The sequence below is a fragment of the Argiope bruennichi genome, chromosome 3, assembly GCF_947563725.1.
Source record: "Argiope bruennichi chromosome 3, qqArgBrue1.1, whole genome shotgun sequence".
NCBI classification, from domain to species: domain Eukaryota; kingdom Metazoa; phylum Arthropoda; class Arachnida; order Araneae; family Araneidae; genus Argiope; species Argiope bruennichi.
In genome coordinates, this window is record NC_079153.1 from 145,885,355 (window position 1) to 145,912,405 (window position 27,051).

General features: G+C 30.6%; 1 protein-coding gene across 2 annotated transcripts in view; it reads left to right on the forward strand.

Annotated features, from left to right (window-relative positions):
- Positions 1-24,899, forward strand: part of LOC129963046 (acetylcholinesterase-like) — a 45,083-nt gene extending 20,184 nt beyond the window's left edge. Inside the window, exons 2-4 of one of the 2 annotated variants that reach the window (XM_056077062.1) lie at positions 14,706-14,795; positions 16,347-17,829; positions 22,647-24,899. In XM_056077062.1, coding sequence (XP_055933037.1) covers positions 14,706-14,795; positions 16,347-17,829; positions 22,647-22,791 — 1,718 coding nt within the window. In that variant the 3' untranslated portion in view covers positions 22,792-24,899. The remainder of the gene's footprint in view (positions 1-14,705; positions 14,796-16,346; positions 17,830-22,646) is intronic. The other variant, XM_056077063.1, reaches the window with a different exon arrangement.
- The last annotated feature ends 2,152 nt before the right edge of the window (positions 24,900-27,051 follow it).

Consider the following 27,051-nt stretch of genomic DNA (forward strand, 5'->3'; position numbering starts at 1 on the left):
TTTTAGGAATATTTTCTTATTTTGATTCAAATGGAAATCCATTGAATACTTGACTTATCTATGTATTCGAAGTAATTTTAATTTTGAATTATAATCGTTATGAATGGTTTATTTTTTGCTTACAACTATCAAAATTCGATAAATCGATGCACGTACGGTATATGAGCAAAACAGTTAGGCGGTTAATAATTGCCCAAAATCATTTTCGTAAATTTAACGTGAAAAGCATTGAGTTCATGAAAAGACAGGAAACGAGGTTCAAAAATTGCAAAAAGAAGGCTACTTTATTTTCTGTAGTTCAACACTTAACCGCGATTTTAAAAAAAGCCTCCTACCTCAATAGTTTATTCTCAATTTTTCAGTTCGAATTTTTTTCTTGTAACACTTATAAAAAGTTTTGCATTTACTTTTCTTATCGTTGACTGCAGGACTGATAATTTATTTGAAATGAGATGCTCTGTACTACAGAAACCTAAGTATATACAAAGGAGTTAATGATAGCATTTAAAAAATTCTTGACATTTATTTGGGGTTATGGGTTGTTTGTATTAATCAGTTATTTTGGTCCAAATATTTGAACAAATCTCTTTTGAAATATCATCAACTTTATAAAAATATTCCTACTTCAACAATATTCTTGTTTATGACAAATATTCTTGGCGGCACATTCTTGTTTTAGCTGTTGATCAGGATCCGAGACCGTCACGCACCATAGTTGTGGAGAGGAACAATCCGTGAAACTGCTCCTCCCTTTACATATAGCATCTGCAGCTAAAATCGAATGGATTTCCTTTTTAGACAGAATTGATCCTAGAAGAATCTAATTTTGCAGACATGTGGAGGAGAAAATGTTCACCTTGCGGCAATTATCTTGAAATTTCGAGTAAAAATTATGCAAACGCCTAGAAATATTATTACTCAAAAGGAGAATTTTACATCATATTAAAATTTATCTTTTTAATGATACTTATTTGACTGTGCAATTTCTTCCTGAATTTTCATAATTTTCAAAAGATATTTTTATGCAATATTTATAAAAATATTTTTCATTGTTGCAATGAAATTTAGAACATTTTTATTGTTTCTGCAAATATTTAATCTTCTCTTTCATTATTGAAAGCTAAGGAACGAGATAATTTCTTCATGTACTTTGGAGAACGGTCTAATGAATTTTTGCTTTTTTATTCTATTTCATGAAATTCTTGTGAACTTATTTACGTAACCTTTTGAGATATTAAGTAATACATTCAATATGCTGAAAAGTTTACTGTTGTTCTTATTTTTCTTGTTAGCATACGTCGTATCATTTTAATATGGTAATCAATTAACTACTGATTACCACATTAAAATGAAGGCAATTGTATTGTATTGTTGAGAAGTAGGTTCTCTCTTATCTCTCATGTAAAATTAGCTACATAAGAAGTAAGAGTGAACTTCTCATGTAACGTGCACTCACACTATATGAAACAACGTGCATTTAAGTACTGGACGACATTTGCATGCAAATAGTGCATTCTTTGACGGCTCATTCTTGGAATGTGCAAAGTAAAAAAAAAATATCAAGCCTATTAAAATGGCACGCCTTCAATGAAATAAAGCAATAAGAAATTTAAAAACATTTTAATAAGGGCATCATCACTATTAAGTTACACGCAAGAGATTTAATTAAAATTTGATGTAACCAATATTCCCACCGAACAAACTAGTAGCCAAAAGCTATCAGTATTTGATAAAAGATATCAGCATCATAATAAAATTTTCGACTTTTCCGTATCATGGTAGTTTATTAGATTTATAATATTTTGAAACTCTATTATATAGGGAAATTGCTGTCATTTTTAATATTAGTACTTTAAGTGATTACAAAAGATCTCACAAATAAAATAATAACTTGTTTTAATTTTTGAAATTTTTTCTAATTCTACTCGCTGATGAATAGTCTCTTTTATGGATTAGTTTATTATGACTAAGATTTTTTTATGGTATTTGAAAGCTACAGCACATGTATCGGAACTCCAAACAGAAAATTCGGATCATTTCTTAAATTCATTTACCTCTGTTATAAATTGTAATAAAAATCTCACATTTGGAAAAAATATGAAAACGTTTCCTCACAAAAATTTGTAAATTATTAAATTAGAGTTCGTAGCTCCAGACATAGGAAACAACTTCAGGATGTAGTTTTAAAAATGCATAGTTAAGCAATTAAATTAAATAAAAAATTTTAGTTATTGATTTTATGACGAAGAATGTTGACTGAAAATTTAATGCCCTTCCTTTCAATAAATAATTTAAAGTTGCCAATTTTATAATTTAACTATTTTTATTAAAAAAAGAAGCAACTGAATTTATATATCAAATGATTTAATAAGAGACTTTTGAAAGTTTCTTAGCTCGCTGAACTTAATTTTTCATTACATTTCATGGTCAACTTTAAGTGCAATAATTTTAAAATTGGCTAAATGAATAGCCTTGATTTAGAGCAATGGTCTTTGTAAAAGATCATGGTTGGCCAAGTTTTTTTTCTTATTTCGATCACCCGATTTTAAGATATGAAGGCCGAAGAAGCATCAGTTAAAACGATGTCAGTGTCATTCTTTCTAAAAGCAATTGAACTTCTCAGGCGAAGAGGCCCTTAAGGGTAGTGCTTTTATTGTTTTGACATTCGATGTAGAATTCATTCATTTCGAACTTTTGATTAGAAATTAGGAGTATATATATATATTGAATTAGGAATATATATATTGAATTAGGAGTATATATTAGGTTTCCATTATAATAAAACTTAAAACATTCCGAAGTCTAAATTATTATGTTTTGGAACAGCAAATTTTTCCTTGAAACGTTATTAGTATATTTTTTCATAACTTCTTGGTTCTTAAATTACTTAATAGGATTCTGTTGAAAAAGTGGTCTATCATTTTTATTATAGCCAAGAGAATGTAAACTAAAAGATGTAAGGAACTTTATATATATTTAAATATATATGTTACGGCCAAAGCCCGAAGTTCGAGCAGTTCGCGAATTGGCTGGACAATTCACGTTTTGGCCAAGAAGTTTGGCCAAAGTCCGAAGTACTTGCAATTAATATTGTATATTCTACTTTCGCTGGCCATTTCGCGAAGTGGCCGGGAATCCTTGGCCAAAGCCCGATGTGATAATCTGTACTTATAAATAAAGTTTAATGTGTGTGTGTGTGTGTGTATTGGCGCTTTACAGTCCAAACCGTTTGACATACAGTTATCAAATGTGGCATAAATATATCTTGGAGATCGAAAAAGGGCACTTGAAGCTATTTTTTAAATTTTTAATTAGAATTTTAATTAATTAAAAATTAAGTGTAATTTCGGCGTTTTGTCGTTATAACTTCAGAAAATATTACAGCACAAAATCGATTTTTTCATCAAATTAAAGCTAAAAAACTATCGTTTTTATAATACCAATGTTTTAATTTATAAATTATGCTTATATTTTTAACGAATTTTTATAGAAATATTTTAACCATATTTTTTAATAATATATTTCGTTCAAAATAAAAATAAAATTTAATCTGCACGAGCACGTAAAATTAAAAAAATTAGCTTTTATAAACGTGTTGGATATTGATAGAAGTTTAAATTAAAAGATAAAAAAACTATTATTGCAAATTTAATAAATAAAATTGTAATTTCGGCAGGTGTCTGTATAAAATGAAAAAAAAAATGAAATAAGATATTTTCTGAAAAGTAAAAGGAGGAAAAGTTTTCTATGAGCTTTGACAATACTTATATTACTAATTCAATAAAACAGTTTCATTTAAGTCAAAGGTGGTTTAGTATGCCGGCATCCTGGCATAGGTTTATTGCATTTTCCTCGTGATGTGGGCTTCCCGGGTTCGAATCCCGGTTCAGGCATGGTTTTCTTCATCTGTGTTCTATCTGTGAGGGGCGTGAATGTGCCCCCCTGTAAAAAGAGGTTGTGCAAGCGAATGTGTGAGTTTTATCTTCGTATGAGTTAGAAGTCAGACTTTTGCCCTCGGATGCTCAGGATCTTTACCCTCAGAAGCTACTGCACTCCTTTTCCATGGTAGGGCGGACACGACATCATCATCATGGTTTAATTTACTTAGGATAATCATTCTAATCAGCAATCATTAGCTAATTTGGGGCATGCATTTGTTAACAAAATGGTCTAAAGGAACTAAATAATTATATTTAATGTAACTTTAGTCAATAAATGCTCCGATAAATTAGGAATTTTAAATTTTTACATAGGTCCTCTGCGCTTTGAATCATATTTAACAAAATATTCTTGAGACACCAATATTTTAAATAAAAATTGTTGAACTCCAGTGAACAAAATCATTCATTAAGACTGAATAATTTATTAAATTTCAATTTCGCTCTTCTATAAAAACTGGCGATTTTAGACTACTTCACCGACTGCCTTCTGCAGATACGCTAATCTTCTGCCAGGGGTTCTCGACAGTGATTGGCCTGTGATTATAAAAATGTTGATTGTTCTAAAATTGATACATAAAAACTTCATAAATCGGTCAGATTTATCGCAGAAGATAGGGACGTTTATTTATTTATTTAAAAGTTGAAATGTCAAGAGTATTTCGCAGAATAGGATTCCTTGGGATCAAAAAACTGTGTAAAATTTAAAATTCGTAATTTTTTCTTAAGTTCATTTATTGATTGAAATAAAATAAATTATTTTTCTTTGCATCATTTAAGACTTTTGAAAGTAAAAAATTAATTTTACGATGAATCAGAGAAATTTTTTCTGAATAATTCTTTTAGATATTATATAAATTATTCTGCAGTGCACATATACATTCACTGCCGAACGACTCTGATTTCAATTTTCATATTTAAAAAAGACATGGTTAGTTTCAGTTTAAAAAGCTTTTATATTGATTGCAGTTTAACATTTCCACTTTAATTTAAAGTAGAAATTTTAGGGATGCTGACAGAACATTAGAGAAAGTGATAAGTAGTATAATGAACAGAACTGTTTAAGGCCTACATGAAAGTATGACTAAATCATATAAGTACCAAAATATGAAGCTCAAAAATCTTTTGCAGAAAAAGCTACTAAGAGAACAAGTTACATTAATTGAATATTTTAGCCATCATTAATACTGCGAACCGACTGGTCACCAAAGGCGACTAGTGGTAAATAAATATAATGACATTTTTGTATAAAATATAAATAAGGACATGTTGTAGGGGAAATTCGGCAGATGGCGCCAACAAACAAATGTCTTTAAATGATATTAACAACAAAACTACTTTTCCTTATATTTGTTTTAATTAGCCCTTATATTTGCTATTTGCCTTTGCAAAAAATTTCATATTTTTTCAAGCGATATTTTGGGAGACAATGTGATCCGGGATCTTTAATATTAGGCTCATGGAGCAGAAAAAGAGTAAGGATCATCCTTAAAGGTAGTTGAAAATTGAGTACTCAATTTGCCTTTGTATTCATACACGATACACAACGCCTTTGCTCAAGATATAATTCGTTCATTTTGAAGGCGCAAATCTAATCTTCACGCTATCACGTTGTTACAGCATATACGTTCACTGAATAATTTCTAATATGGCTTTAATATGAGAACAGAATAAGATGAGATCATATTTTTATATATTACAAGCTTTTTTTTAACTCAGAGGTGTCACTTATATTTGAACTCGTTTCTGAAACAATTGTACTTAAAAAAAACAGTACACACAAGTACTCATTTTTAAATACTTAATTTTTAATAGTGTGTAAAATAATAGTGTCCTCTTGATGATAATTATTTTTAAGAGTGTGCTCTTGGTTCCTTTCTTCCTACTTTGGCCGATCGTCCCAAGCCACTTCGCGAATTGGCCGGCCAAAGCCCGAAATCAAGAAAAGATCGGGCATTGGCCGGTAAGTTTAGAGCAACGTTGGCCATTTGGCGAACTGGCCGATTTCGGGCTTTGACCGTAACATATATACTTAATAGGATATACTTACTTAGGAAATGTATGTATATTTAAATATATATACTTTAATACATGCTTAATTCATCTCTTTATTTTCATACAATTGCAACTGAACATTTTAACTTTCGAGATAGATTGCGAACAATATTTTTCGTATTTGAATAAAATTATAAACCATGAAGGATTACAAATTATATCAAATGCGTTTCTCAAGTCTAATTTAAAACTAGAATTTGTTATGTTTAACTCACAATCAATTTTATAACTATATTTCATCCTATCAAAACAAAAGAATTAAGGAATCAAGATTTTTTTGTTTCCTATTTTCTAAATAACGTAATCAAGTCCTGAATATTATTGTCCCTCAATAAATATACAATTAAAGGGACACCCATTGCACATTTAGCTCATACAAAAATGTTTTTCTTTCTTGTTTTACATTAACAGGAAAACAAGGTCATATAAGCAAGAAAATCATGAGATACAAATTGTATCTCTCTGCTGAATATTTTAGATCATTTAAAAATATTTGTTAACATTTTAAAAACAATTATTAAATTTATGATTTTGTGTTCTTAAATTTTATGATTGATTTATTAAATTGTAATATGATTGATTTATTAAAACCGAGTTTTAAATTTAATAAATTTATTCAATTTTATTTATTTAGCAGACCATTAAATTATTTTAATTTGAAATGCAAATTTCATTGCTAATTTGATTTACATCAATGAAAATTACATTAAAATATTATTTTCCACTTGAAATTCAATTTGCAATCTCAACATCTTCATTTCATATCCATAGTTCTTATAAACAAATAGGAATTTTTTTTCACTTTCCTATGGAATCAAAAACCTCATAATAGCTCTTGTATTTAAAATAAACCAACAGTTTCTACGAACTGATAACGGCTTTCGTTGCATGAACGCTTATAACTTGAAAACATTATTCTGCAAACTTAAGCTGCATTAACAATGCTTCTATTCAAAAACAATTCGGGTCATGAAAATGACATTTAAATTGCAGATATAAAAGAAATACCCATGCCAACTTTTTCTTTTTACTCTACGGAAAATTCCTATGATTTCAATGAGCGAGAAGGTATTCGTGGAAATTTCAGACACAACGTGTTTAAAACACCTTAACAATTTAGGAATGTTGAATACTTTTAATATTTATTCCCTTACGTCCAACATGTGTTTCAGAAATTAAGTTTTCAAGGTCAAATCGGAAATGAATTTTATCCTTATCCGCGATTAAATCGTAGGGGGAAAAAAAGTCATTTGTTAATAGCTTCTGTGCTGATATAAATCAAGGAAAAAATAAAAATAACCAGAAAAAGAGAGACACGTGCCTGAACATGTTGCGAGGCACGGTTTCATTTACGCAATCACAGACCGAAACATTTCGGGAGAACCATTAGCATGTCACTTAAATTGAGAATCGAAGTAAATTTTCTCTCTCCGGCGCGTGTTTCTTATCCAGTCAATTATCAAACTTGTCGATTTCTGACACTATAATTTTTTTAAAGAAACTGAAACTTATTCAAGATACCATAAAAAAGTTGTTATTGTTGTTCCAAGGAGTGAAATAACTTTGCCGAAATAAATCGAGAACAGGATAAAAATTGAAGTATTAAAAGAGACGAAGTAGAATAAATAAATAAAGAAAGAAACAAGGAGCCTTTTTTCACTCTGACCGTGACAATAATTTTTTATCTGCTTAAAATGTCGGGTTGCATTGATAAAGCAAGGGATAATCCATTTATACAGCTTTTTGATAAATGAAATTTTAAATAATTAAACATCTAAAAAACTTAAATAAAATTTCATTCATAATACTTTAATATTAAATTAGAATAGCATTGTTTAAATACGTCGTAAATAATCAAAGTGCTTTCTTAAACTTTATTTCACCACTCTGTTGTAAAACACCTAGATAAATCTGACATTATATCGCATCAATTAAAGAAATATTTCATTAAAATTAGATTACGAAGCAAATGAAAGGTGAGCATGTGTTTAATAAAGTTTAAGAACATCTAATCAAACTTTGAAAACGGAAAATTCTTTATGTAAAATCGTTTAATCATATATAACTTTGTACGACATTAACAGTTGTAATTGAACCGATTTTCTTTTCTACAGATTAAAAAAATAAGGGGGAAATAGAACAAGAAAAGGAATATCAAGTATCTAGGAAACTTGAAAATCAACCCAACAAATCACGACAGTTAAACGACGACTATTAAGGGAAAAAAAGTTTCGAAATAAAATATTAATCCCCAAAACAAGATGAGCTTGCTTTAAATCAAGGAAATTTGGAAGGCGCGCTTGCATATCTGAAAGCTAGCGTCTGTTCAGATTTCGTGCTAAATGAGTACGAGCAGTGCCAGTAGAGCTGCAATGAACACTCCATTGACATTTACTTTAAATGTGCACTGGGGATTTCTTGACTTTCATTTATCTTCTTGGTTCAGCTTTGTAAGGTAGATTTGAATCAAAAATGCTTCCAAAGATATGAAGAAAGTTGTGCATTGTAACAGAGTTATGCGAAGGAGGATTTTCTTTTCGCGACATTGTAGAAACATTCGGTAAGGATGTATCCACTGAGCATTCTGTTGGCCGCAGTAGTCACGGATAGCCATTATATCAAGAAGACTACGGCTCGGTTGCACAGGAGCCATTTTTGTAAGGGAGGACTGCCGTATTCGCCACATGGCTGTGGTACACCATAGTGTATTTACAACACACATTTGAGCTCTTCTTGTACCGAATGATACCAAATCGACGAGGGGTAGCTCCATGCCAAAGCTACGCCATTCGTTACCATCTGAGATTTCAGCGGTATCTCATTGGAACACAAAGTGGAGGTGGGTTCTTAGATGAGAACTGCTTCAGCCTTGTGATGGTTAGAGGACAGAGATACACTATAGCTACACCAAGAAATGGAGTCTGGAAAATAATTTCCAATGTCAAGAGAAACATTCTCCTGACTATTCCGTGCACTTCGACAGCAAATGTGCAAGTCAGATTGAAGGAGGAAATACAATCCCCGCGTTATGCCGAGGGCGGCTAATTTAATTGTAATGATATCTTTCTATGGCCATTCATGTAGTTAGTGAACAAGTTTAAAATTGTTTTGTTAAGTGGGTCGCCAATATCATATTATTCCTAGTACTCAGTATAAAAATAAAGCAAGGAGATAAGAAATTATAACAATTTGTCACAAATATGGAGAAAGAAAAAGAGCATTGCAAATCCTGGAAAAAATCATCCAAATTCAAGCGGAAAAATATTTTCTCATTCAACAAGCAAAGAAAAAGTTCCGGTGAAGCTCCATGAATCTTATTATCGAATCGAATTATTTTGTCAGTAATAACTGCTGTTACTTAGTACAATGAGATGTTAATTAAACTTTTATTTTTTATATAAAATATGAGGTTCTTTATTAAGTTTCTGGATCATCATTCACCAATGACCTCAATTCAATGAAATCAGCAAATGGTGAATGAAAATACATAATATTAAAAAAAATTAATGAAATACTTGTTTTCCGACTAAACTGTATTGTTAAATAATATTAACAAAATAATAACAAAAATAATGTCACATATAATTATGGAAAATAAAATGTCAGCAATAATTAGCTTTGAGGAATTGTGCAAACTAAGTAGGAATTATTATATTAATAATATAATACATCATAATTACCATATATTAATTATAATACTGAGGAATTATAATTATTTTTTATTACATTAAAACATTTGTCTAAGTAATATTTTTATTAGATTAAAGTTTCAGTCACAGTTAAATCATGCGCGAGGAGAGCTATTTGAAATTTAAAAGGATAGTATAATGGTAATTGTCATTTAAGTGATGGTAAACGGTGATTAATCGCCGTGCAATATTACTGATCTAAGATTTTGAATGCAAATATTTATACTTTGTGCCGCATGGTGCTATTTTGAATATGAAATTCCGTACCTATTGTATTTAATCAATTCAATTTGTTGTTTGTGGATGATGCTCGATTCTTCGTCTAATAATGACCTATACGTGCTTGATAGGAGTAAGATGTGGGAATTTTTCAGTTTAAATCATTCTACCGATATTCTGTAGAGCACTATGGGTGATCTTAGAATAATGGAGACGAGCGTTAGCTTGATTGAAAAAGCGTCTTGGGACAGCAATGAGAAAAAAGTTGAATAGAAAAAGATGGAAACCACCGACTAAAGCTAATAATAGCAACAAATAAATAAATAACAGGATTTAAATGCCACAAATATTTTTACATTTAAAATAATCATTTTCTTCGCAAACATTTTATACCATTAAATTTATTTGTATTTTTAGAAATTAAAGGAATTACATCAGTAATTTATAAATATTAGTAATGTACTCTTTTGACAAATCTAATAAAGAAATAATAACTATTTTAAAATTGTAGAGAAAGAGAGAGAGAAAAGAATATAGTACCCATAAAAGTCTTCATTGCCTTTTCGTAGTATAAGAATAAAATAATTTTGCTACCTAAAAAGATATAAAAGAAAGGGAATAATTTGGGAGACAGGGAATGCTCCCCATCCGATTTAAAAATTTAATGGAGCAGTGAAATAGGTATTTTCTTCATAGCAATAATCAAACAAATTTTTGGAAATCATATTTAAAAAACGTTTTTGAAATTTTTTTAAAGCTGGAATGTGGGGAATTTTGCAACGAAATTTGCATCACTAAAAACAGAATTTTTCAAATTTCAGCATGGCACATAAAAATAATTTTTATGGGAAAATAATTCTATTTACATAGGTTGCAGCAAAACAGCGCCACTATTCGATTATTTTGTAAATAATTACTATTAAAATTAAAAAATTCCCTCTATTCATATAGAATATCTTCACACACCAAAGTATAATTGTGCCAAAGTTGGTAATTCAAGCTCCTCTCAGTTAAATGTCAATATCAGAGGCGACGGCAGAGATTTGCGACGTAATAATTAATTTTACATTTAAATAAAGAAAATCCAGTATTATTTAGCTTTTTTTTATTCAAATGCTGATCGTTTCTTTCACTGTTGAAACTTGGCAAAAGCATTTGTAAAAAGATGGTTTCTTTTCCTGGCCATCCAAAAATTGTCAATATTTGAATCTCTAAGACTCTTGAGATGCACGATGGTAAGGTGGAACCGGATGGCTTCAGGTTCGACCGAAGAACTGACGTGTAAGTGGGCATATTGCAGGCTGAATCAGTTGGACTGTTCTGCGTATTGACGTCATCATGCAATGAAAAGTGGGCTTCATCTGTCCACATGATTTCACGTTCCATTTGTGCGAGCACCCATGTTGCAAAGGCTTGTCTTTTCTCGCAATCTGCTGGCAACAACTGGTGAAATGCTTCTATCTTGTATGGATGCAGTTTCGAGATTTCGTGCAGAATGCGTCGGGTCGACCTTTCCGGAATTCCTGTTATTTTAACTGCTTCACGTGCACTGGAACTCCCCGTTGAAGTCACGGCTGCCACATTTCTCATGACCCTTTGGACAACAGGGACGCGGTCAGAGCTGACGGATGGTCTGCCACTTCGTGAACGATCCTCTAATCTTCCCGTTTCATCAAAACGGCGAATTAAATTCAATATCCCATTCAATGAAATTGGGATTTTCTTCGCTTTAATTCCTTTCACCGTTCGTAACTATCGCAATGCTTTAGTCGTGGATTCGTCGTTCTTATAAAACAGTTTCACCACTAATACTCGACCCGGTAGCGATAGCATGCTACTGGCGTCGAATGACAGATCCATTTCCAGCCTTGTGTTTTATAGCTAAATTGATTTGCATAAACAGTTTCGGTATTACGTGTGAGCGCCCTCTATCGGTTATTTTTTAACGAAAATAACAAAATCCAAAGGCTCTCTGAACATATTCCCGCAAACCGCAATTTTTTTCGAGCATTACTTTCTTTATTATGATTTTTTGAAATTTGCACGAATTTATGGCGCACCCGGTATTTTATATCAGAAGCTATATAAAATGAATGTTGAAACAAAAAAGTTTTTTAAAAAGAAACTTTTTAGAAATAAATAATAAATAAAAAAAATTCGATGTTTTCACCAAATATCGATTTTTCAGCATAATTCCCTACCGAATTACTACAACGAGCATTAATTCAGATGCAATTCGAATCTGAGGCGAATAACTGAGCGTGCTCAACAAAAAGTTGCTATAGTTCGGACACAAACAATATAGAATGCTGAAAAGATACAAATATGTTGTTTCTTAAGAAGTCAGGAGAAAATATTTTGTAAATATATGTACAAACTTACTATTTGATGTAATATATGAAAAATGATCTTATGAAAAATGGATTGTTTAAACATTAGATCCTCCATGTATTTATTTTTCAATATACAAGACTTAGGCTTAAAAAACCAATGCATTTTAATAAGAAACAATTAGATCTTGAATCTGAATTTCTCTATCTTCCTTTTTAAGCATGCGTTCTTATGGTTAAGCACTTTTTTAATTCAAAATTAGTGCAAGCTAATATTTTTCCTAAAAAATGAGTTTTATCTCCTCAGTTGCGTGCATTAGTTTTTCTTAACCCCTTCGTATACAATGACGAATCTGCCACACGTATAGAATTATTAAATTTTTAACTATAAATCTGCAATTAAGTGAAAATATTAAGTAATGTAAGATGAAATAATCACTTGAAAACGCATCATTACCTCAGATGTCCTTATATTATTCTAGGAATTAAAATAATAATAATTGTCCCAAATAATATCTGCCATCTAATAAAGAAGTTAAATAAAATCGTACGTCATGGGGTTAATGTGTTGTATATAAATATTTCAAGAATAACTATTTTAAACATCTTTTTATCGAGACATCTTTATTCAAAGTCTATTAAAAATTTAGAAGCATTTGAAATTATATAGTTTTTGCCACGAATAGCAATTGAAAGAAAAAAAAAACGTTATTCCCCGATTATATAATCATAATATTAAATGCAGAGTCTGAAGGAGTCAGGTAGTAATTTATTTAACAAATTTAGTGCGTACTTGGTGAAACTCTTTTAGTGTAGCTAAAAGGTTACCATAGCACAATTTTTTTTTTGCCAAAGGTAATAATGCTTTAATATAATAATTGTACACTTATAAATTAGATTGGAAAAGAAAACAGATATTTTGCTGTTAAATAAACTTAATTTACAGTTATGCAATTTATTTACTTCATGATTTATAATGAATTCACATAATTTGGCCACAGCAAAGTAACTCTTTTTAGCATGAATGTGCACAAGAGTGTCAAAAGAAAAGAGTGTTTTATTAAATTTAGTTTCACCTTTAACTAGATTATGTTCAGACAATTCTCATAGTGAAATGAATAAAATAAATTTACCAACTCGTTGCCGAGGAAGTAACAATTAGATGAATAAGATGGCGATTGATTTTAGAACTTGAATTTGAATGATGAATAATGGAAAACAACTCTATCTTCCTATTCATGGATAATATAAAAGCATCAATTTCTCTAATAATTCCACTGGCAAGTAATCGAAGAGCCCGATGAAAACAATTTTACTCCCACAATTTATGATAAAATCTTAGCCGAAGGACAAAGATTAGCCGGGGAAAATGTGACGTCTTATTCACTTATTGATTATTTTGCTAAATAAAGTGTAAATTATATACTGAATGAACATTATAGCATTTAAATCAGATGACTGAGAATTTAGACTTAACATCGTCGACAACCACCGCATTGAATTTTCAGATAACCGATCATCATATTTGGCAAAATGCGACATGTCTTATTCACATGTTGCCTTGTCGATTATATAGCAAAAAGTAGTGCAAATTAAAAGCTTGGTGAACGACATTTGAATCAAATGTCTGAAAATCTGGGGCTATAGTCTTCGATATTCATAATATTCAGTTAAGAGTCGGCCACCCAAAAATTATCGGCAGAATGCGATATCTTATTCACTTATCAGATATATTGCAAATTATAAGCTAAATGAAAGACATTTCAATCAAATGTTTGAAACTTAACTCTTCGACACTCATCGCATTGAGCTGGCCAAACAAAAATTACCAGCAAAATGAACCTATAACCTTATCAATAGCTTATTTACTTATTACCTTATCAGTTAGTTATATTGCCAAAAGTAGTACAAATTATAAGCTGAATGAATGACATATGACTTAGATGTCTGAAAATTTGAGAACTTAACATCTTTAGCATCCATTGCATTCAGTTAGTCAATCTAGCGAAAATTGTCCGCAAAATACACGATATTATTGACCTACCACCCTATCGATTATTTTGCCAAGTATAGTCAAAACACTTTAACCGTTACTTGGATATTTCGACTGTTTACAATATATTAACCGTAAGGTGTTTTTTAAATAATCATATTCGATAATGGGCCGCTAGCTATAACCGTCCTGAAGTGTTAAACATTTTTCTGATAAAACTCTCAATCGCTGGCCGACGGGGGGCAAGAGGCTGCCGATGGGGGGGGGACTGCCCTCCTGCTACCGCCGCCTCTACTTGGGATACATTTCTTTTTGTTATTAATAGATATACTTCTTTCTTTTCTATACAGGAAATAGAATTAAACTTAAGAAATATTATTTTGACGTAAACATTTTTCTGAATATAATGATCAATCAATTTAATTTATGCTCATACGCTGAAAACATTCTTTTTTATTTTGGTGAAAACATTTTATTGTAGATTCTTCGTTTCAAGCTAAAAAATACGATATCCTGGATATTCTTAGGACCTTAACCGAGGGAATCATCATTCGAAGGTGGAGCATAGCAGGTCTGTAATTAATGGTTTATGTATCGTCATTCGCTGACCTACAACGCTTTACTTCATGTTGATTGCATCATTTCTTTGGCAATTTTAATACTTAAATCTACTAACATTCTAAAAAAAATTAAAATAAAAGTGGAACAAGTACCAAATCTATTTTAAGACCATAAGTTATAACTTCTCTTAAGTAAACTTCCGGAAAAACATTTGAAAAAGATACACATTGTTCTCTTAAGTTCCGTAAAAAGCTGTGCTTTCCTAAAAAGTGGTCAGATGAAAGGTATAAAAAGCATTTATTAAAAAAAATTAAGATTGCAAAAAAACTATATTATTACACACAATTCGTAAAAACGAGCGCAGCACGGGAAAATACTGAAATGGTTTCGCAAAGTTGAAGAAAAGAGAGCAATGAAATGGAAAGCATCTATGAGAGGTCGCCCAAATGAGAGGCTACAGGAAGCAGGCTCTTATCCAGGAAAGAAGACTTCAGAAATTCGTTCAAGAAAATTCTGTTTATTTCTAGCAATGCGTGCTAATTTCGAATCTTGAATTGGCAAAGTCACAAATTTATTTTTTTATCATTGCTCTAAAACAGAGGCACACAGTTACATTTTTAGGATATTTTCGTCATTGAAAATTCAGAGTCCAGAGATATATGCATATATTTCTTCTTATTTTTATTATTTTCTTATATTTACAATTATTTTCTAAGTATAAATATTTATATTAACAGTTTTAGATAAAACTTATTATTTTCTTTAAATAGCAAGCTTTTCGATTTGCATAAAAGCTAGTAACTAATGATGTTAAGAAACAATTAAATATATCAAATTTTGAAAACTCTGGTATAACTTAATATTTTAAACTTTAATGAATTTTAATTTATAGAAGATTTAATTGAAATATTGACCTTATGCATTCATGAATATTTCTTTGAATTTCTTTATTTTGTTTGTTTTCTTGTCAATTTTCATTAATTAAGAAACTAATTTATTCATTCAATTAAAATGTTTTTCAACTGCTCTGAAGAGTTCAGATTTTGTGCGAATTTGATTTATAAAATTTAAAGAAAATTCAGAACTTTAAATGAACGAATATTGTTGATTAATTAAAAAATATTATAAATAATAAGTAATCGTTTACTATTTATAACCGAATGTAGTTGCCAGATACTATGTAATTAATTCGTAAAAGAAATAATAAATTTCATGCTTTATATGTAGAGAAATTCAGGAAGAAAATAAGCTCTGAAAATAATGATATAAAATTAATAATTTTAAAAAATATTTCATGTTTTATAAAAATATATTTAAACAAGTAAATAAAAATTAATATTCCAGGCTGTAAATTTTTCTATATAGAAATTGAATTGTTCATTAAATCGAGATGCAATGTTAGATTCTTTCTTTTCTCAGATAAAACGAATTCACCCTCTTCATCGCTTTGAAATGCTTTTATTAGTTTAATATTTCAAACGGAGAAAAATGTTTCTTAAGAAAAATTTAACATGAATGATTTTACATGACTAGCAAATTAACATTTCGCTTTATTTTTCAGGGGCCCTATTAATTCTACTTTGCAGTTTTTACTGCGGTTGGGCATGTAAGAATCACCCATATTTCCAGGACGCCGGCCCTCTTGTCAAGACCAATACTGGATCTGTTATCGGAACGTATGTCAAGGTGTTTGATACTGATGTTGCAGCTTTTCTAGGTATCCCGTACGCCAAACCCCCGACTGGACGGAAAAGATTCCAAAAACCTGAACCCATAGAGCCTTGGGAGGGAAAATTGTTTGCCAACAAGAAACCACGTCCCTGCATGCAATATTCAAGTAAAAATTACAGTTTTATTGCAACCACCAAACCTAGTGAAGATTGTCTCTACCTCAACGTGTGGACCCCAAAAGAGCGATGTTGTGATGCAAAAGAACTCCTTCCTGTTCTCGTATGGATCCATGGCGGAGCATTCGTCTTTGGATCAACCGATATAGAACTCTATGACGGCAGTATAATAGCTACGTACGGTAACGTTGTTCTGGTTTCCATGAATTATAGACTCGGAGCCTTTGGGTTTTTGAATTTTGGCACCAAAGATGCACCAGGAAATATGGGGCTACATGATCAAAGATTAGCACTGAAATGGATAAAGGAAAATATCCACTTTTTTGGAGGCGACGCAAAAAAAACTACAATTTTTGGTGAAAGTGCTGGGGCTATGTCAGCAAGTGCTCATATGATATCACCTCTATCTAGAAATCTGTTTAACAGAGTCATCCTCCAAAGTGGGGCAGCATATCATCCCAACCTCATTGAACCACCGACCCTTTCAAAAATGAAATCAAAAATGCTCGCTCAGATGGCTAATTGTACGAATGGCAGTGATGAAGTAGATTCGTTTCTTTTGACAGCCTGTCTAAGGAAACTGGAGGCCATGACATTAGCTCAAATTGAAGACGGGATCACTTCAAAAAGTGTTATGTTCTTCGCGCCGTCTTACGACAATGAATTTCTGCCTGTATCACCTATCGAGGCATACGAGTCAGGTGATATTGCGCTTGTGAACGTGTTGATGGGAGTCAATCGGGATGAGGGTTCCTTATTTTTGAACTTCATGCTGCCTGATATATTTCCCAGCGATAAAACTCCGAAAATTACAAAGACTCATCTTAGGCCTATACTGTCAGGACTTTTCCAGTTGCTGCCTGAACAAACGGTAAACAAAATAATGAACTTCTACTTTCAAAGCTTGAGTGAGGAGGATACTGAAGGCATCATCAAAGCTCTGTCAGACTCCTTCGGGGATTACATCTTCAACTGCCCCTCAATGTATCTGGCTGAGAAACTGAAGAATGTTTACCTCTATTACCTTACACATCGTTCTTCTAAAGACACCAGTGCTGAGTGGTTGGGTGTGCCACATTTTTATGACGTACAGTTTGTATTTGGGAAGCCCATCGTGGATCTCAAATTATACACACCAGAAGACGCGCGCTTCAGTGGAGACTTGATAAGGAAATGGGTCTCTTTTGCAGAAAATGGGTAAGACTGAGAGGGTGTTCTGAAAAATTAAAAACTACATATCTGTACATAAAATATTTTTTGAAATTTTAAAAAAAAGTCGTGAAAAAGTGTTACTTAATGCATGGAAATAATAATTATCAAAACTGTTTCTAATACATTCATTAAAAAGTTAATTCATATTGCATAGATGTATTTGGATAAAATTACTTCTTAAATATTTGTTTTTGAATTGGAAAAGAAAAGCAATTCCATCCCTAACAATGTAGCGTCCATTGCGGAGAGAGTACATTCAATGTTTTAGACCTTTTAATAGGTAATGCCATTGATTCTGCATTGAATAGAAGTAACCAATGTAGTCAGAGTTGACGTCAGCAGGTACAAGATTTACATTCAAAGTGCTTAGCTCCTGTCAAAGCTATGAAAAAAATCATTTAGCTAATACAAAATGCGCACTTGGATTGTGACGATAATGAAAATCCTACATGCAGAGATTCATTCCACACATATTTTTTTTCCTAAACAAACAAACAGAAAAAGAATGAGAACGAGTAAGCGAATATCAAATGACTTTCTTTTAGTTAAAAAATAATAACTTAATCTATCTGAATATTGATATGCATATTTAGATGAGGGAAAGGTTTTGTTTTTATGTACGAACTATGCCTTTTGGATCTAAATTGTGTGATAGCAACTATGATGCCATTGTTTATGACTGCGTTCTGTTCATCTGGATAGCTGGGGGGTCATAGAGTATGATTTTTAAATCTTGCTATTAAACAGGAACATGCAACCATATTTGTAAGGATTTCTGATCGAATATTGCTACATGATTCAGAGTCGTCTATCCTTCTCCTCCTAAAAATGTGTGACACCCGAGAAAACCCTGCAGACGTGTAAATAAATTAAAGCAATAATGTGATTATGTGAAATTAACATAGTTATATTTTCTCATTAAATTGCCCAAATACTCCTAAAAACATTTTTTATAAACACTTTTCATTGATGTGTAAAAAAGCAGTTTTTTAAAATTTTAAATCATTTTTACAACATAGTTTTTAATGTGAATTTATAAAGGCTTTGAACTCTCAAATTAAATTCTTGCACAATTTTAACAGCAGCTGGCTCAAAAGGTATGGGATCGCTTCATTCAATGAATTGAGTAAATGAGAATTAAATTTCTTAAGTATTTACGCAGTAAATTATCATCGAGAAAGAGCAAGCGAACAAAATTTCATAAGTCTAGCTAATAAAAAGCTAGTGACAAATCGATTACCAAATTTCATCTCTGCAAACAGTAAACAATCCATCTTTACCCTTGCATATAATGATTGACGCATGAATAACGCATAATTGAATGTGTGTTTGCGAGTGTGTCTCTTGGTGCTCTATAAGCTCGACCGTTTGATCTAGAATAACCAATCTTGGTACACAAATTCTACTTTGGAAAGTGGAAGTGTGCATCTCAGAAAGATTTCTAAATTATTTAAATATAAAAATTAAATGAAATTTTGGCGTTTTGGCGCGATAACATCCAGAATATTAAAATACAAAAATAATTTTTGCAGGATGCACTCAAAAAATATCTTTTCAATGACATATTTTTGATATATAAATTATTTTTATAATAAAATAGTTTATTTTTATGTTCAAAATAGTGAACTATTTTTATGCTACCATTTTAATCAATCTTTTAAAAAATATTTTAAGCATATTTTTCAAAAATTTATTTCTTGCAAAATAAAATAAAATTTAATCTGCCCGATTATATTGCGCATTATGGGAAAAAATAGCTTTATCTGTGATTTGCCATCGCCTTGACAAAAAATCAAATTTAAAAAAAATTAAGTTAACTGTCACTACAAACTAAGTTTAGAAAAGTAAATTTTTAGGCTTTGTTGCAAAACGAAGATCAAACATGATATTTTCTAAAAAATTTAATGCAAGGAGAAATTATCTGTGACTTTTAAAATAGCTGTATAATTAATTTTGTAGTATGCAAATAAATATATTTTTATGAAATATAAGTCAATAAATGTTCTGTTGAATAAAAGAATTTTTAATTTTTATACAGATTTTCGGTTATACTACTCTTATTTAATAAAATATTCTTGAAGTACTAATAAAAAAAAGTTCCACTCTTTTGCCACAAAAATTGATTTCAAAAGTTATGAAAATATGAATATAACTCTTGTATATTCATAAATGCTCGGTTTTAGACCACTCCATTGACTGCTTCGAGGAGAATACACAGCATCTTTAAAGTTTACTGGCCTAAAATAAAGCAATTTTCGATTGTCTTAAAATAATGATTTTCGGAGTTTCATACCTCGGTTAAATTTGGATGCAGAAAATTGAAAAAACATTTTTTTGATTTAAAAGTTCGAATCAATCTGTTACTGAATGTGATGCACGAGATCCAAAAGACTCTTACAAATTTAGGATTCATAACGTTTAGAGAAGGACATTTATTTTCTGAAGCAAATAAAATATTATTATTTACTTGCTATTTAAGAACTTTTGATATTGAAACTAAAACATGAATTTCAAGATAAATCTGGGAAATTTTTCGAACAAATAAGATTTAAATTCTCTTTTCTTACTGATGTTTTTTAAATATGTCTGATTTCAATAAAAGATGCTTTAATATGGATTGAAATTCAGTCCTTTCTCGATAATCCTTTTCTTTTCAAATTAAAGATTAAAGTTTTGAGAAGATTGCAGAAAATTAGTGGAATGCAAGCTTCTATTATAATAACAGTTATATGACCATCAATATTTGAGGCTTGAAAATATTTTGCTTTACAAAGCCATTAAGACAATGTTTCCTATAATGTTTATTTAAAAAATTGAACAACCATTAACCGAACCATCGAATCGGCTACTCGGCAAAGGTTTGGCTGGCATTCTCATAAAAATGAGATGAGATATAAAAATGGCAAAGCAACGATAAAATCATGAGATGTAGAGCTGCTCATAATTTATTGAGGGTGTCGGGAAATGTTCTATGCTTATTGAAACTGTAACTTTCATTCAATATAATCATTATGCCGCTTATAATCAGGCTATAGATCAACATACTCATTTATCGAGAATTAGAAAAGCGTTCTCAAACTTTTCGAAAGTCCTTCCTCAAAAACAGAACAAAAAAATACCCTGAAACCACTTTTCTTATGTTAAGTAAATAAAAAATTGTTGAAAATAAAAATATTTAAAAAAGGGACTGCAACTGAAACTAAAAAAACTTTCACTCGCATCCTTTATTTGATTTGAAAAAAAAAAGAAGTATTCTGATCTTACATTGTTATAATGATTTCTGCTAACCCGAGCTAATGGTTAGTAGATTTCTTCAAAAACCATTAAGTTACCCAGATAAACACTGGGTAACTTAAAATCTTTTTCCTTTACATGAAAAAATGTAATTAACGAAAATGGCTGTAAAGTACTTTCAAAGGAAAAGTGAAGAGTTTGTAAGGCAAGTGGAATAACGATGGAAGATTTCCTTGCTATATTTATAAAGTAGTTGTTAGAAATAAAAAAATGCACTTAATTATTAAGTAGAACATGTAATCAAAAGGATGGATCTGTACAACTATATTTTGAAATATTTTAATGTATTCAGTCGCCAATCAATATTTTAAGAAACTGAACATTTTAATATGGCGACATAGTCACATCATAATGCAAATGAATACGTCATTTAACTTCACATTTTATCAGAATTAATTTTTAGCGTCGTATTCTTTTTCCTACCGGAGATTATATAATGGATTCCAAAATTAAATTCATAGGGCAATTCATATGTATCAGTTTAGCTTGAATCAGCTGCACTGAAATTTTGGTTGTTCATATTTGATCTTTTACAAATTATACCTAATTCATAAATGTTTATTAAATGCACACTTTACTGATAATCAAATAAGAATTGAAAGTTCCAAAATTATATTTGCTCAACTAATCATAAATTAAGATTTTTTTTAAAAAAAATAAGTGATTAAAAACGCTTTTATGATGATAAAAATTATTATTAACGAAGACTTAGAAGAAACAAAATATTATTTATTATTCCCATTGTAAGCAATTCGCTTGAAAATCCTTACAATTTCCTCAACATATAAAAGTTTTTCAGCAACTTTAAGACGGCTGTGAAATTGTCTTCTTTCACGGTTAGCAATGGAAATTAACAGAATTTTTTAATTGCCTCAAATTACCATCGAAGACTTTCACTGTTTCATTAGAAGTTCAAAAATCAGTGTTCACACATTCTCAGTTTATTTTATGATAGCGTAATTCTTCCTAATGTTGAATTTTAAATCATTACAACAGTTCTTTATTTTGAAATTTCAAAGTTCATCTTTAAAACGATTTTCAATATCAACTTAGAATATATTTACAGGAAACAAAAAGAAAAAAAAAGACGCCTTCAAATTTAACAAACACCAAGTTATTTTTTTAAAACAAAATCTGAAAGTTTGTAAACATACTGAGTTCTGCAATTTTTTCAAACCCAATTATTAGATGAACATCAAATGATGGGTTTCAGATGACGTGCTTACTTATATTTGCTGTTCGACTGTGAAGTCCTATGAGTTGCATCAAATGAGGATCATATAAGATGATATTCATTCCGATTCAGTTTGTAAATAATTGCTTAGTATCCGTTACTCTTGAAATCAACAATATTGCGGAAATTATAAAATCGTGTTCATTAACATCATAAATTTGTCTCACTAATTTGTGTCGCAGGATACCTCAATAACTTTTATGATTAAGTTTGGAAAACTTGTATTGTAATATTAATGTATCGTGCACATTCACTTCAATTTTTTTCCCATTAGGTATCCCATCGACGAAAACCAGTGGCCAAAATTTTCTTCAACCAACCTTACTACCTACGAGTTGAATCCGAGGTCCAGCCAGCAAATCAAGTATCCTCATAAAGAAGCTTGCGAGTTCTGGAGGGAATTTATTCAGGAATCTTGAAAAAAAAATCTTTTTTTTTTCAACAGACACCAAATAATTGAAAAGTGATAACAGCAAATCATTTTTAATAGCACTGAAAAAAGAAAGAGAAAAAGGGAGAGTGGGAGAGAAAAAAGTTTTTATAACCACCTTGCATTTTCGCTGTGTCCCCCATATGAAAACTTCTTCAACAAAATCAATATTTCGTTTTAAATGAATTTCTTTCATCGTCTCTATTCTTTATTGGCTATCTTTTTATTCTCTATCTCTATCTTCTATTATTTAAACAAACAACTTTTTTCTCTTCATATTGTTTCGACATTTCTTGTTAATGCATATATATACTTGTGAAGGTCTTGAGTAAATGATGTGCACAAATCTTTATAAAACATTTTCTTAGGACATTTTCTAACAAATTTCAGAGTAAGAACTTCAGAATTGTGATTTTATTGTAAAATGTGAAATTTTAAGTTAGCATTTGACAGAAAAATGAGTTTTAGTTTCAAGTATTGTGTGCTAGTCTGTATCATTCATAGTAATTGCTTCACTGCACGAAGTTTTATACTTTTTATTTGATCAAGTTTCATGTCGAATTTCATCTCATTGTTTTACATTATAGTTTTTAAATAGGCGCTTATTGTAAATATTAAAAGAAATGAAATAAAGATAATATATAATATAATTATAATTTAAGAAATAATGCACGTATAATTTAAGAAATAATGCAACTAAAAAAATGACGCGTACAAATTTTTATTCTCTATTTTCCGACACCAGCTTCATTATTTTCATCGCTCTTCATTTCTAGGAGGTCAGTCGCGGTTTCCTATGTTGTGCGTTGCAGCTGATTCGGGTGATAAGCAAACACAAGTTTAATTTTCAGAAAGCACAACTTAATGGAGTCATTTTTCACACACAAAAGAAGTGGCATTCTGTTATACAAAAGACGATTTGATTTTTTGCGAAGCTTTTAATATTTAAAATTATATTACTTTAATTTTAACCCTTTATTTACCGAGGTACTTTTAAGTACCGTTTATTAAGATTGGTATCTTCATAATTTTGATTATCTATCTTCTATGATGGTATTCAAAAAAAAAAACCACCATGAAAGTATCTCAGATAGCAAGCAGTAAATGTCAGTTAAAGGTAGAAAAAAATCTTAATTTAATTAATTATAAAAGGTTTCGCCTTTTCTTGGCCTCATACTACACTGAAACTTAATTAATACTGCAGAAATAAACTTAAAAAATTGATAAAATAAATCTGTAAATAAGGGGTTGACAATTCCAACCATTTGTCTCTGAATCATACTATGTAAAACTTTCTTTCAAATATTTTTACAAATCTCTCAAATATTCTGATATTTAGATTTGCTCTTTTAGATATGAGCTTCACATTTTTTAAGCATGTTCTCGAGTCCACAACCATGAATATCCAACTTGTAATTAATTAAAGGATTTTTCAAATGCTAGACTTGAAGATTTTATTATATATTTTCCCTTTTTTATGCTATATAAGTTCAATATGTTTTCATTCAAATTATCTTGCAAATAAATTTCGATTCGAAATATTTTGTGTCATTAATAATGGGAATATGACATGACAATTATTTAAATGTCTTGTCGCTCACTTTATTCAACATATGTTTGGATCGATCCTTGATAGCGCGTAATATGCGATATATATGAACCAATTTACTCTTCTTTTTTTTTCCTTGCACAATGTTTTGCTCAATTCATTTATTTCATATACTATTTTCAGTGTAATAAACATCTAGTTGATTGTGCCTTTTAATTTTTCTTTAATTAGATGGGAAAAAAAGGAATGAAAATTTGATGCAACCAGATGTTGCATTTCATTGTATCTTCCGAGAGAATATTCTTTAGAAAATGAGCTTTGTGTGACTTTAGTGCATTTTATTTTTCTAAAAAAAAAAAAAAATACTGTATTAAGTTTCCCAAAGCAACTACAAAGGACCTTTGATCATATTTTGAATATAACAGCTTTTTAAATGTGTAAATATTACTGCTTTGTTTTGTGATTCCTGAGCATGGAAAATATAATATTTTGCAAAATTCAAGGTATGTAACAAATAAAATTTGACTGAATAAAGCTTTAAAACACGACTTGTGAGTTTAATATACGAATACAAACGAATCCTTTATCTCCATTAAGCGTGGCTATCAAACTGTGCATAGATATCGAATCACAAGTGGAATAAATTTCTTTTGTGCTCCTGGGCGGTCAAGCATTATAGTTCATGTACGTAATCATGCCGCATAATCAGTTCAAACAATGGGTCCTTCAGATAGCAACAAATCCTACAGATTCTCAATCACAGCATGATTCTAAAAGAAGAAAATAAACAAAGGAGAAATGCAAACATCAAATGGAAGGAATGACATGTTCCTCCAGCATATAGCAATGGTAAATTTATATGCAACGGGGTAGGCTTTTGGTCATGAGAGCCAAATTCATTGGTTCGGAATTAGGAAAAATGGGAAATTTTTAAGATTATTTTATGCGTGAGTAATGGTGCCTGTAATAAAGGGCTCTTATTTTCTAGAAAGAATAGAGTGACAGTAAAGAAAAATGAATGTTAGGAAGAGAGAGAATGCATACGGAGGACTCCCATACTAGTATTTTCCTCAGACCATGTTCTCGATACTAGGCCAGGAATAATCAACAAACAAATGTTATGATAAAAAGCACTCTACCAAAGATTTATAATTAATGTTTCAATTTTAAAATTTCTTTAAAAATTCAATAAAATCACATGCACGTTTATTTGCTGTATGTCTTTTCACTGTCAGCTTCAGCTGTTTCCTTTCTTTGCATAATATGTTTATTTAATTCTAAACATAAAAAGTTATTGAATAAAGGATAAATACAGCGATTCATCTTAAAACAGAATTCCTTTCAAGTTAGATAATAACTGAAATCATTGAATGACAATGCACAAAATGCAGTGAAAAGAAAAAAATCCTCTAGATATAAATGCTGATCTAACATTACAATGAAATGCAATATAACAAGGGATCCTAATTTTAAAATGGACGAGTAGTATTATTTGAATTCAGCCAATTCCAATACTTTCAGAAATAGCAATGATGAGGTTGAATACATGCGAGTAAGGACAAAACAAGTTATTATTGTAAAACTATTTAATATATAAAGTCATAAGTAAATATATATATATACAAAGTAAATATATATATACATATATATATATACATATAAAGTAAATATATATATATATATATACAAATTTTTATAAACCGAGAATGTAAATATTCCCCAATGAATGTCGCCTCTATCGACAGGTGAATTCCGAAGCTTGTCAGATATTGGTCTTCTATAATACCACGCATAAGCAAAGTTCACTAGTGAAAGTTCATTTTAAATTCAAAGAGAAATATTGTTGGATACAAAAGATGTATACATAATCTTATACCCCTGTCTGCAAAAGCCCTATGATAATTAATAGTTTTCGAGAGCAACTATTTACTAAATAAGAATACAGGGAAAGTCAAGTCAACCATCTAACTCTCCGACCCGCCCGAAGGCACACGGATTTAAACCATAAAACTGAATGACCGGACCGCCGCAACAGCAACATTAGCGGGAACTATGGTTGAGTCCTAAGGGCCGTCACCGGCCACGGTACAACCCTCCCCGAAGGAAGTATGTCCCGTCATCGATGGGAGGAGCCAGATCCCCCACCTGTTAGTGTACCCTCCAGGGTGGCGAGATCCAACCACCATGCCGGAAGCATCTCATCTTCATTTCGAGGTGTCCCACCGGGGGTAAAGAATACAGGAAAATAATACTATTCTTTAAAAAAATTTCTCAATCGATTTTTTTTTAAGATCTGAGCTTTTTCTGTCTGAGTATAAATTTCTTTTTCATCGCAATGAACAAAACTATAGTAAACAAAAAAGAATACAAAGAAGATGAATTTATATTCTTTCCAATTACGCGAAAATAGAAACGTTAGAGAATAAATAGGGCATTTTTACAGATTTCTCCTCTCTTAAAATGATTATCAGTTATAGTTTACTGTTAAATAAACTCCCAACGTTATTAATATATGCCTTTTTTTTTAAAGATTCTTCATTTTAGCGCATAATATATTAAGAAAACATGGAAATAAGGGCAGAAGATAGATGTTGTTACCATACGGTGGTTCAGGATCAAATGTAATGCAAAATCAAATGAAGTAACAAAATGAATAACTATCAATAAATACAAAGAATTCGCGGACAATCAATAACACCA